At 33.2% G+C, this 13,938-nt stretch overlaps 1 protein-coding gene across 1 annotated transcript; it reads right to left on the reverse strand.

Moving 5' to 3' along the window:
- Nucleotides 1–437: 437 nt before the first annotated feature.
- On the reverse strand, nucleotides 438–10,974 carry LOC127092410 (K(+) efflux antiporter 6). The gene is made up of 20 exons (XM_051031274.1): nucleotides 10,571–10,974; nucleotides 10,338–10,381; nucleotides 9,259–9,317; nucleotides 9,096–9,159; nucleotides 8,941–9,002; nucleotides 8,778–8,853; nucleotides 8,581–8,655; nucleotides 6,427–6,498; nucleotides 6,260–6,343; nucleotides 4,674–4,742; nucleotides 4,482–4,559; nucleotides 4,290–4,378; nucleotides 3,241–3,337; nucleotides 3,033–3,086; nucleotides 2,570–2,665; nucleotides 1,888–2,076; nucleotides 1,716–1,793; nucleotides 1,485–1,529; nucleotides 1,007–1,096; nucleotides 438–916 (listed from the first exon to the last, which is right to left on the reverse strand). The coding sequence occupies exons 1-20, from the start codon at nucleotides 10,827–10,829 to the stop codon at nucleotides 830–832; spliced, it is 1,767 nt and encodes a 588-aa protein (XP_050887231.1). The 5' UTR covers nucleotides 10,830–10,974; the 3' UTR covers nucleotides 438–829.
- Between the last annotated feature and the right edge of the window lie 2,964 nt (nucleotides 10,975–13,938).

Raw genomic sequence — 13,938 nt, forward strand, 5'->3', positions numbered from 1 at the left:
AGGCGAGAGAATATGGTGGTTCTCGTGTTCGGCGGCGGCGGTACAAAGTACGGTAGTCCTGTTGCGGCGGCAGACTTCAAGGAGGGGGAAGAAGCATGCGGCGGCGGACTGAATGAGGGAGAAGAAACGCGTTTCTGCGTTTGCTTTTTCTTTTTTTTTTAGAGAGGGATCGGTTAGGATTAATACCATGTAAGATAATGGAAACCGTGTCCTTCTCATTGATCTGAATAGAATATATATACATCAATGTGTAACATTTGATCAACTATCTAATTATGATACAACATAATTATAGGAAACTAATTATTACTAATTGTAACAAAAGATTCTATTCTATCAACATTAAGATTGAGACACTTTTCTATTTCAAATTTTTACTTAACACTTAACTTTTTTCAAATTCAGACTTACATTTAAAAAAACATAAGACAAGAATATTAAAACTAAAACAAATGAATTAAATTAAAATATATAGTATACAACAAAATATATACAGCAAAACACAATAAATAAATAAAACAGATAGGCAGGGATGCCACGGCCTGTGTTCAAGGAAAAAAATTAATGTAAAGTGAAATTATGGAATGAATATCTTCCACAGTATCAATGTTGGTTGAGCCAGTTTTCTTTATTCTTATATCAATCCCCTCCCCTGCTCTTTACTTCATCGGGGTTTTCGGGAAAGATGCCTTGGTTAGTATTTGTGTCAGTTTGGTATGCAAATATCCATCATGGAACATGTTGGGACGATGGACTTGCATCCATAACCCTGTCGAAAAGTAGTGACACGCCAAAACAGAAAATCCTTGATGTAATGCAATGCCTATGATTAACAATCGTGAGCTTCTTGATCCATCAAAATTATCCGCTGCTTACCACTATCTGAGCGGACGAGGATATCTACCTTATATCCAATCTATGCTTAGACAACAAAATTTAACAGAGCTTCAGAGTAACAAAACAAAAGAATCAGGCAAAGGAAATGAACTAAATGACAGGTAACTACCTCTGCTGTACTGTCGGGAGAAAACCACCTCAATAGCACACCAAGATGCACTACACCAGGAATCAGCTTGAAAAGTAAAGGGGTCGTGACCTGCATAAATGAATTCATAAATTATTCGGGGATTATTTATTATTATTATTATTCAATAATGTAGTTGTGCTTGAAAAGGGTGTAAACAAAAAATAGAAACCCATTTTTCAAAAGCAGACAAGCCGATGCATATGCACTGCCGGAAAATAAACTATACAAGAACTTAAGGCCTCCCAGTCCACCAACTTATCTTTCAGCAAAGAGTTAGAAACTCACAAGATAGAGAATTGTTTAAATTACTTAATCCTAACGTGCAATATAAATAACAAAGCAAAAGTCGGAACTCCACTGATAAAAATAAACAAATTTCGTTCTTGATCATTCATAGTGGATCAAAGACTAAGATGAAAGATATAAACTGTTAATTCAAATATGAACAATTTCTCACCAGACTAAGAGCTGTGGTCCCCAGAAGCAGCAGATATAGTTTACCCTGTAATTAATCAAATATCAGAATCGATAAAGGCTCGTTATACTTTCAAATTTAAGCTTAACCTTCAATTTATATCATCCCAATTCACAGGTATGGCCGGAACCTGGAACTGAGTTGGACTGGGCTAGCTTAGCTCAGCAAAAACAAAAAGAACCAATTCTTACAAAATCCCATTCTGTCACTAACCTCAACTAGATGAAGATTTGAAGCACGACTGAGAAGAACAAAAGCAAATTCTCCTATCTGTGCCATGGACATCCCCACCTAGAAATATATGGATTCAGGTACGTCAATCATTAAAAGAATATAATAAACAACACTATAACCTTCTAAATTCAAATTATGAAATAACACTTACAAGTACTGAAGTCTTGTTATTGTAACCAAATCCTTTTACAACTGAAGCAATTATGATTGTTTTAATTACAATCACCAAAATTACCGATGCTACCAAAATATCAACATGGTTCCAGAGAAAATGTACATGAATCAGCATTCCAATGCTGGCAAGGAAAAGAGCAGCAAAAAGATTGCAAATAGGTTCAATCTACAAAAAAAATGTGAACAACTGTCATTTTTTTCCATAAACATATCTTGTTATCAAATTAAGCACTTTAATTAAGAATACAGAACAATTGAACCGTGGTATGCCCTGAATAATCCTAAGGTACCAGCTTGTGCAGAAGGAAATTCTAAATATATGCCTTAAATCTTTTGTTAATAGAGAAAAAAGTTTAGATTTTTATAACACTACTTATGAAGAATTCAGAAGGAATGACTAGTGGAAGTGCATGGGTGGCAACTAAGTTCATCCAGAACACTAAAAATTTTGCATTTTCACTCATTACCAGTCCTTCAAAAATGGTGGATAATAAAACACAGAATCCAATGCACTTTATGCAACCAATATTTAGAATTTCTATGCATTTATCTGAATAGATACAAGTTACACCAATGCATGTCAACATTCAACAATCAATTGATATTTGTGTTTTATGTTCGCACCACATGCAATTTCCAATTCCGGTATAAAAACTCACTTGTTCTAGTGTATGTTGAGACAGATCAGTGGTTGCAATCATCACTCCAGCAGCAAAGGAACCTAGCTCTAGACTTAATCCCAGCTTATCGCTACACTGAAAATATACAAATGCAATTAGTTAAAAAAAAGTAGTGCTTGACAAGTAACAGTAAGGTAATCAAGCAGCAGAACAAACATATACTATTTGGAGACAATTATGAGATACATACATGTGTAACTCATGCCAAAGAAATGGTGCAAAAGGCATTTTAAACATAAAAATAGAAAAACAAAGCACGGCAAGCTTGCACACACACAGGAGTACGTAAGTTAGAGCTGAGACCCTTTGAAAATAAGGTGAAGTACAGCAAAGGAACAATATATGTACATCTTTTCTGCTTTGTAAGAACATATGAAAAGTAAAGCATTACAAAGAGAAATACAGAAATTCAGGCATGTGAAAAATAAGGAAGAGGACAAACCCAGGCTACAAGCAAGCAGAATGCAACAGCCGCCAGCTGATAGAGTTCATTTGTCTGCACAGACATGGTTTTTATTCAACCATCAAAAACAGTCTGACAAATATGAATTGCCTTAAGATGGAAACAACTAAACCAATCTACAAATTTCCAATTAAAATAATTCTTCCATGGGTGGGATTTCTCATTAAAGAGGGGTAATGATACTAACCTGTGATGATAGGCTTATCATCAGTTTAAGAAACCACGGAAGGCAAGTGCGAGACAATATTGAAAGAATAGAGAGAAATGCAATCAATGTCACCAACCTGGATTAGGAAAGGAGTATCAGTATCAACTATCATATTGCATATTAGATAAAAACTCTACAGTATATGGCTATATGCTCAGTAAAATCTTCAAATGAACGCAAATGGACAAGAGGTGCATTTGAGTATCTCAGCTAACCACTGCTGAGCTGAAAAATATTCTGCCTAGAATGCAATTCGATGCATTAGAGTTTAGCATAACCAAAGTAATTGAAGTGGTTGTGGAGTCATGGGTGGAGTCTGGAGGATCATCACATTGGGCCAAGAACAACCAGAAAAGTGAGTTGAATACCACATTTTAATCCAAAACATTAAGGCATTATATATATGGGCCATCTCACTTACATGTTGCTCAACAACCACTTTTTCATTCAATATAGAACTTCTAACTCATACTTGACATACTAACAATCTTTCCATCAAGTGTGACACCACATATTAACCCAAAACTACTAAGGCGTGACACCACATATGGGTCATTCCACTTATATGTTGCTCAACATCCACTTCTGAGACTTGTAACTCACGTTTGAAATATTAAGAGTGGCAACAAGCAAAGTAGTGTCATTGAACACTAGTTATTATGAATTTATAATGAAATGTAAAGCATCTTCGTGTCATTTACTACCTATCATGATGCTGCAGTAGTACGTGTGTCTCTATGTTCTTTTAAAGAGTGTCAATTTTGAGTCATTTTGGTCCACGTGTTATTTCACCTTTTTTTCTTTTCTATTGCAACACAAACACCAAGAACTATACTTTCAAACATATAAATTAAGTATAGATTTTATGAAAAACTTTAATAATCCCATTTCTTAACAAAAAATGCATGAACTTGTCTGATTTTTCTTTGGGGAAGTGACCAAGTGAGAATGAGAAGAATAAACTATGAGAAAGTATTCATGGAAATAATATCAGTACAAGCCAAAGACTTGTGAGATTCTAGACTAACAGCTTTGTCATTGATATAACTCCTTGAAAAACACCTGAGGTTCCACCCAAAACTGGAAGCAATGCAAAGAGCAATCCAACAGTGCAATCCTTGAAGAAAAAATTAAAAACTCACAAGTCTTAATAGAGCATTTGTTGAAGTTTATTGTCCATAATCCATATTGCAAAAAAATAATGAACAAAGAATGATTACCTGTAAAATAAGGGTCCCAATTGTGACTTGTCCATGAAGGGCATTAGTAGTGTTCTTTTCCATCAAAAACTTCAAAACCTGAACAAGAAAAAGTGAAAAATAGAAAAGCTATTATTGGCACAGAAGTTCAATAGACGGTGTATGTGCTTTAAAATGAAACAGAATCAGATTGCTTCTGTCTTCATGTCATACCACTGCTGTTGAAGACATGGAAAGGAAAGCACCAACAAAAATCCCTTCTGAAGCTTTACCACCACATAACTGCAAAATTGCATACAATCAGAACTGCAGCATTCAGAGCATCATATGGAAAAGTCCACTAATGCAAAAGATATTTAAAATAAAACACTGCCTCCATAAATATCCATTAAAACTGCAATACACTTGACAATCAAATTATATAGGACATACTAGATTAAGAAAAAGAAACAAAATGGCTGCATGTCTTTTCCTTTGATTAAGTTACTATATTTATCATACTACTACCATTTAAGCTTCAAATTAAAGAAATTAGTACATATTTAATTTAATACTACTTTTCCTCGATCTATGTAACTTTCAAATTTTATTCTACTTAAAGTTAGATATTTGTAACAAATTAGTCATTTAAGTTTCTTTTGTAACAAGTTAGTTCCTTTAGTCCGTAAATGTTTATGCCGTTAGCCTTTTAACCACATTCTATTACAAAATAAAGCTCAAGTGTCTGTTAAAACCCTGATATGGCAAGAACGTTGCGTTTAATGCATCCTAGGTGTATAACTTAGTGTTCTGAAGTTAGGGTTCATCAAATATAGAGTTCATTTGTAACAGAGATGAAAAACTTAGGAAAATCCTAAGAGGAAAAGTCTAGGGTTTGCATTTACTCATGGTTAAACTGCTGATATTATTTTGGAGCCTGTGGCGAAAACCTATTTGCAATCTAAGGTTCGTTAATGTTGGTTTCTACTTATAACATTGTTTTAGATGCCCGTGGCTGTTAAAAGACTAACAACATAAACACTTACATGTTAAAAGGACTGACGTTGTACAAAAAATACTCAATAGACTATTTTGTTACAGACATCTAACTAAAATGACGGCATGATGTATTTGGTCTTCATTATATATTGGCATCAAATGTCATGGGTCTTGTAAAGTAAAGAGGAGAATATATCTATAGAAAGATCACTGGATCAGAAATCCAGAAAGAAAATTGAGAAAAATGAGAGCAGGAACTGAAAAACGATACTGCATTATACAGTGAAACTGTTTCCACTACAAGTACATCATAGCGGTTTCTTTTAAGTTTGTCATACTTGGGACCCTCAAATGGAATCCAGTTTTTTTAAAATCTACTGAATGAAGCACAAACCTTCATTCAATCAGGTCTTCTAATTAAAAGTTAAAAAGATGAAACTTATTCTTTGGATAGTAAAATCAGTATTTCTTTGTACATTTAAAAAGGACAAAGGAGCCAGATCATGCAATAAATAGATGAGGTAGAAACTAAATCTTTCATACACGGCAATGGCATGAATGTCTGCAGAGGACATGACAACTACATGCATGTTTGGTTTATAGTTGGATCCAAAGCAACAGTTGAGTTTCTTTGGGGTATACACGATTGGAGCCAAACGTACATTTGGAACGGGAATTCAAACATACACTGCATAATCCAAAGATTTCTTGTTCGGCTTGTTTGTGATTTGCATTTCCAGTAAACTTTAAGTCATAAAACCAAATAAGAAGAATAACATACACAAGCTCAGAATTAGGGTGAATGGAAATTCTCAACATACCGATACAGTAAAACCACACATGCACATAAATAGAAAAATCTGAAGTAAGCCTCCAAGAACTGCAACAGACCGGACAACACGAAGCTGCAAGCAGAAAGTAAGGTGATCAAAGTTAAGTGCAGCATAAACCAAAATAAAAAAGAGAAGAAAACAGAAAATAAGCGAACCTTTGTCATGGAAAACTCCAGGCCCATTGCAAAGAGAATAAATATTACGCCAAATTGAGCCACTGTTTCCACCTACATGTTTGAACGGATTGCTAGGATAAATAAGCTGTTAGATCCTTCAGTTTTGTAACTGATATTAAATTATTAGAAGAGTTAAGTGGGAAATTATTAGAATAATTATATTATTAGTTAAGAGTGTTTAAGTTCAGAATAAATAGGGGAAGATATTGGGGAGTTGATCATCTTGGAATTGAATAGGAAAAGAGGCCATTTTGGCATTGGGAGGTGCAGACCCTCAAGTTTTGAGGTACTATTGCGTTATTCAAAGGGATTGTCCCTATATTCTTTTATATATCAATTGGTTTCTACCAACGGGTATCAGAGCATTTCTGATCCAGGAGAGGAAATATTTGATCTTGTTAATGAAGTGTTGAAAGAAGTTAGAGATTGGAGAAGAGAACTCAAAGAGTTACGACTAGAAATACCAATTTTTGAAGGACACCATCTTGCTGGATGGATTATCAAGGTAGAGAAATATTTTAATGCAGGAGGTGCATGTAAAGAAGAAGATCAAATACCAAAAGTTGCGCAATGGATGAGCGGTAGAGCCGTCACATGGTACCACTTATGGGTTTCGGCCAATCCAAGTGCCACTTGGCGAAACTTTAAAGAGGCCATTCTCAAGAAATTTTGGCCAGAAATTGATTTAGCAGAGAATCAAGCAACGCAAATGAGAGAAATGAGATTCAGCGACGAACCACCAAACCAAACCTAGTATTTTCCGGAGGTGGGAATTGAACTCGAGAATCACTTCCTACTTAACTCTCCCACCTTAACCACCAAACCAACCTTGTATTCCCTAACTATAACCTTTAATTATGGTGCTTTCTTTTGATTATGCTAGTTCTAATTTTCATTAAGGTTTAGCCGTTTATGACTACATATTGTATATACCATGTCCTTTTTCTAATTAGTAAGCAATCAAATTAGCATCCAAAGACAATTTTCAAGAACACAAATGCACAACCCCCACACAAAGTTTGCCTCATGGAACACAAGAGTATTGTCATTTGCTACCAAAGCTGCAACCTTGGATGTCCCCCACTCTAGGGAGAAAGTTCAAGCAATAACTTTTGACGAGGCTTCAAACCATCAATTGTACACCTTTAAAATAAAGCTTGAGAAGAGGTGGAAGAGTTGAAGTTACTAATATCTTAGACTATTCGTTATTTTGCCAGACACAAACACTGAAACACCAATGGAGTGACTCAAGCTCTAATGAATAAGACAAACAATGGGATAAAGAGGGTTTTCTAACATATGATGTTTGTGTTAGATTAATTATTTTAATAAATCAAATATGGATTGACATAATCAATTATTAATTAATTATATTATGGTCCATTGTCATTAAATACTAATTATCGATGAATTATTTGATTGGGTTTTGTGTCTGAATGGACCGTGATGGGTTGAACCATTCAGTTAAGTCCAATGAAAGATCCTGCCCTCAACCGTTTAGCTATTTAAGCGTTTCCCCATTAAACGATTAACCTACTCTTAAAGTCCTAGACGACAACAAGGATAGTAATCCTCTCATACTCACTCTCTCCGAATGCAATCTCACGAGTTCTAAAATGTACGCTCATAATTATCTTTTATTATAATATGCTATAATTTGTATCTATCGATTATCAATATAATTATTTTAAATCCTTCGGTTTGAACTTCCTTGTTGAGAAGGTGGAAACTATATAGGTTTGGGTTTCTAGAGCTGAGAAATAGCATCTATTCCTAAAGTTTAGGGGTCCTAACAGTAACAACTACTATATTTGGATATGTAAAGTTAGAAAGAATATTGAGTACAAGTAATATGCTGTTAGTCATGTTAATCAAGAAGGTGAACATGTAATATTGGTTGATGGGACTGACTAAGTTTCATAATGGATAGAGTGTAATTTACCCTACCCCATTAGGAGTCAGAGCGAAGTATAGGAAAAAACTTTCAAGAAATGTGGCTAAGTGTTAGATTTCCTTTCAGAGATAAAAAGATTACAAAAATGAAATCCAACTGAGTTGAATACATAAAAAAGAAAGCAAGAATTTGTTTTAGATAAAAGATTACAAGAGAAATTGATTGCTGTATCCAGATACCTGCACCATTTCATTGATGAAGTTAAAGCCTCCAGGTCCAACAATGGAGCCAGCTAAAAGATATCCAGTAATGACCTGCCATATAATACTTTCAGATAATTCTACATCTACAAGAGGTTCAACAGAAGCTATATGAAATAAATAGATTCTAAGATTACATTTTTCAATAATGAAGCTTAGAAAAAGAATATTCATACCGGTTGTCCAGCAAAAGCAAATGCAACACCGCCACAAGTTGCCGAAACAATAGCCACTACCAAGTCTGAAATCAATCTATAAGGCAACAATGAAAGAAATTCTATTTGTCATTTTTATTTAACCCATCTTATGATTAAAACATTACAAGCTATAGAAGAGTACCGTAAATCTAGTTGTAGCACCGGATACTTGGATTTAAAGTTAGAAATGATAAATACATTGTCCTGAAAGATGCACAATTTACAGATTTGAAATTTACAAAACTTAACTGAGTATCGGCAAAAAAAAGGTACCAACCAAATATTGAGTTGTATCACCTTTCGATCTATTAATATTGGGGTGTCCTCGCCTCTATCGAATACATGATGGAGTTGAAATGACCTAGAAGTTTAGAAAAACAGATTCAAATAGTATATTAAAAAAATGTATCAAATGCTCAGACAACCTATTTAAGTTGTAGACAGATGTCAAAATAACTACTTTTCATCTTTAGTGTCATTCTTGTTCGGCGTGACTCTGGCCACAGTCTCCAGAACAGCCTGATCCACAGACAAGTCAAGAGGATTAACTCAGCATAATACCACCCCAAAGAAAATTATGTAATGCAATGTACAAGTATTATGGATGCATATTCATAGAAGAACATAACCCGATTTCCAACTAACTAAAAGCTTTAAAGTAGAAAGTTCCAATAAGGTGAAGTAAATGAAATGATACATTTCTTTAAAAAAATAAGTTGCCTCATTTATGCCTTTAAAGTGTATAATCTCTCATTAATACCTAAAGGATTAGCTTCTAATTATAAAAGAGCTACTTTATTCAAATAAGTTATTGTTCTTCATTTACAAAAAAAAAAAAGTCCTTATAAGCTTGTTACAATAAATAGAAATTAAATTAGAGAGATTCTTAATAACTTGAGATGTTTCAATTTATACGAAAACCTATGAATCATAAACACCTCTAAGAGTTGGTGTGTCGCGGTGTCTGACATGCGTTGTGTCCGACACTTGTATGACATGTGTCGGAAAAGTCAGTCAAATGTCGGAAAAGTCAATCAAGTCTTGAAAAAGTCAAATAAGTGTCACCAAAAAAAATGATTTTTTTCTTTACTTCGAAACTATTTGAATCAATGTCTGACACTCGTATGACACTCATACAACATGTGTCGGACAATTTAGACAAGTGTTTCGAAAGAAATTTGTTATTTTCTCACATTCTTTTTGGTCAAATCTCAAAAAGGTTAAACATGTATTAAAACAAAGGCATCAATGAAGAATTAAAGGCATTAATTTTTATTAGAATATTTTTAACTTTTTTAATAACAGATGTATAAATGAAGTTCGAATTTTATCATATATGTTATGGTGTCGGTATCCTATGATTTTTATATTACGTCCGAGTGTCTGTGTCAGAGTGTGTGCTTCATAGTGGAAAATTATTATAAAAGCTAATGTTATTGCAAGATTATTTCTTAAAATCATTTGTACAGAAATTGATCATACTGAAAATCGAAATGGTATGCCATTGCCATCATGGATCAGTTCAAATCAAAGACTAACCTGTTGTTCTGCTACACTGTTATTGAAACCTCCGGAATCAGGCACTGTTAATAAAGCTGAACATTAAAAACAGATTTCGAAATTCTTGAACTGAACTTCACTACAACGTATAAATAAAAATCATATTCACTAAAACCAAAACCGCGAGCATTAAACAGAATGAATCGAGATCTTACGAAGCTGAAATAGTTCGAATTGGAATCTAGAATGAAGGTAAAGAGAATTATTATTACCTTCGTTTTGATCATCGTTGTCGGTGAATTCGTGCTGAAGTGCTCGATCAATGATATCAGCGAAGGAGCCTTGTCGAGGAGTGGAGAGGGAGACATTGGAGTCCGTGGAGTTGGCGAGTTCGAAATCTAACCGATCGGAGAGAGTAGGACGGATGGCGAGAGAGGAATGAGGAAGAGAGTGGAAAATGAGAAGAAAAACTGGAATCATCAACAGGAAGTGGTTGAGGTGAGAGAGTGAGAGTGATCTTGGTTTTGACATTGCCACGCCGTCGGAGGATAACGGTTAGCGGTGACAGTTCGCCGGCGAGAGAGATGGGGCCGGTGAGGTGTAGTAGTGAGTCAGGTGATGTGGTGAGGGGTCAAGTTGAAGTCGTTCATTAATTACTATCATTTGTACTTGTCATTATTGCTATTATTTTAATTCAATAAGACTTCTTGTCGTTATGACTACTCTGCCCTTGTCGCCCATTTTTCCGGTCATTTTTATTTTATTTTATTTTTATGGAACCATGGTTAGTTAGATGTAGCAAATTCTCTCATTAATCAGAATTTTTCTCTTTATTTCTTTTTATATAAAATACATGAATAAATCAAAACTAACTTGTATTTGGTATGGATGTGTTAGACCTAAAGATGATAATTTGATTTATTTTTAATGGATATTATTATTCATAATAGATATGATAAAAATACACAAAAATAAGTATGAATACGAATTCGAGTAATTATCTACAAAAATAAATAGGTATGGATGCTTACTATTCACTTATACTTATACGATATACTAGTATATTTATGTACTTTAATTTATATTATTATATAAAAATATATGTCTATCAAATTTAAAAAGTATATCAATGTTAATCCATTATATATTTTATATAAATGTTTGTTTATTTTAACAATAAATTTTTTGAAATTTTTTTTGATGTTTAAAAAAATATAATATATTATAATTTATTTATTTATTTTTAACAGGAATGCGCATAATACGAGTATGAGTACTAGGACACGAGTACGAGTGATAACTTTGGCCTCCAACTAGATATGGACTCGGATACGAGAATTTTTCAAATCGTGCATATGGAAATGGATATTATAGTACCTTATCCAAACACTACACATTGTCATCCCTAATTAGATCATTTTCTAACAAAATCGAACGATATAGTTTTGTTTGTAATTTATATTTTACAATTTAAGCAAAACGACATTATCTTACAAAACCTTACAAATTATTATATTTTTTTAACTTTTTTTAGAGAACTCAACAAATATACTATAGGTATGTTTTATCATATTTCTTTATAAAATATTTATTTTAATTTTTATATTAATATAAAAGAAAATATTATTTATTTATAAATATTATTATTTTATTTGAAATGAAATTATTACTTATTTATTTTATTTTTATTTTTAATTGTTGTCATTTATAAGATTAAAAGAAAATTTTAATTTATCTTAATTTTGTATCCCCTGATATATAAAATATTTTAAATTTATTTAAGAATACAATTTTGCTTATTTTTTTAAATATAAGATAAATTTATAATACATAATTTATATTTACGCATCATCAAATTATAAATTTATTTTGACAACTATAAATATATTTTATGATAACGTATAAATAATTAAACACAAAAGTATGTTGTCTTTTATATGTGTATGTATGGGCTCAATAAAAAATTTATAAAAAATTAAATCAATCGAATCGCATTAGTTTGATTTGATTTTGTTCAATTTTATTTTTAAAAGTCAACCGAACTAAACTGAACCGAATATTTTTTTCTCTTACGATTCAGATGCCTTTCAGCACCGCGAACACCTCTATTTATATATATTGTTTGACATTTTTGAAATTATAGTGGGGGCATGTAACACCACAATACAACTATAGTCATGAAATCATCTTGGACTATAAAAGACAAAACCATTACATGGGACCCATAATTTACAATCATAATTATTGACAACAACCAATAGTAATTTGCAATTGATTTGTTTCTCAAATTACAGAATGACAAACAAATCAATTGAAAATTAGTACTTGTGAGGACAAAATACAACACAGTGTTAAATGAAACATATAATATCAGAGTGAATTTCAGTGATAAATCCAAAACACAAAGTAGTGGATAACAGCTATTCATGGATGATTCAATGATGAATTATGGTGAAGATACTGGAGGATGGAACACTCAACCAGAGGAAGAGGAAAATGATGACTTTTTTGTCCAAGGGATAAAGAGCATGGTAAAAAGGCATTAATTATTTTTTCAAAAAAACAGACAGCAGGACATCAAAAGGAGATGGTAAGCATGAGGCGGCTAGAACTATATAGGTAGGTGTATGATAAACGGAGACATGTTGTTTCCTCAAAATAAGTGCAATACGGAAAAGGAGACCCAGGTGGCAACTTACAGAAGAAGAAAAAAGATCAAATAAAACATAAGGCCCAAATGTTTTTGCACGAGAAGCCCCATAGTGAGGGAAATAGAAGAATATATAGAGGTCTAAAAATGGGGGAAAAGAAATTGGTCCAAAGTAGAAAGTGTGTTGCATCTGATAATGAATTGAGAAAAACCCCAATATTCGTAGAGAAAGATAGAACGAAGGAAGATCAAAAGGATAAGAAGAGCGGGGAAAAACAAGAGGTGGGTGAAAAATCATACTATTTAGTTCTTATACCAACCAAAAACATAAAGCAGAAGAATTTGGTGTCAAAAGCCAAAAGCAGTAATCAACCTTCAACGTCAAAGGAATCTTTAACATAATTCTCTGGGAGATCTAATCTTTGTTGTGAATCAACAACAGATTCAGATGTATTGCAGGGGAACATGAAATTTTGGGGAGGCATTGACAAAAGGGTGGCAGAAATGGTATGAAACACAATCATTGAATTATGTATTTCTGGGAGGAAAGATATGAAAACTATGTTGAGACAATCAGGGGAATGGAGTTAAGGGATCGATAGGGAAAGTTGGAAAGGGAGGAAAAAATAAAAACAAATCCAATTAATATACTATCCTTTAATATACGAGGATGTGGGAGCTCTTTGAAAATAAGAAAACTAAATCTGATCATACAAAAAGGAAAGGTGGATATGGTGTTTATATAGGAAAGAAAAAAATGAAGAAGGAGTTTGCAACGAGCCTGCGGGGAAGCAAGGATATGGAATGGTCGGCTAAAGACTTTAAAGGAGTATCACAAGGAATGATAACAATATGGAGAAAGGGTCTACTATCACCATTGTTCAACATTAAAAAGGAAGGAGTCACAGGGCTATGTGTGGAATTCAAAGGTCATGTATGCTTTTTATTAACATTTATTCTTCTTGACACATAGAGAAAAAAAGAATATTG

Source organism: Lathyrus oleraceus, chromosome 6 (assembly GCF_024323335.1).
Source record: "Lathyrus oleraceus cultivar Zhongwan6 chromosome 6, CAAS_Psat_ZW6_1.0, whole genome shotgun sequence".
Lineage (NCBI taxonomy): Eukaryota > Viridiplantae > Streptophyta > Magnoliopsida > Fabales > Fabaceae > Lathyrus > Lathyrus oleraceus.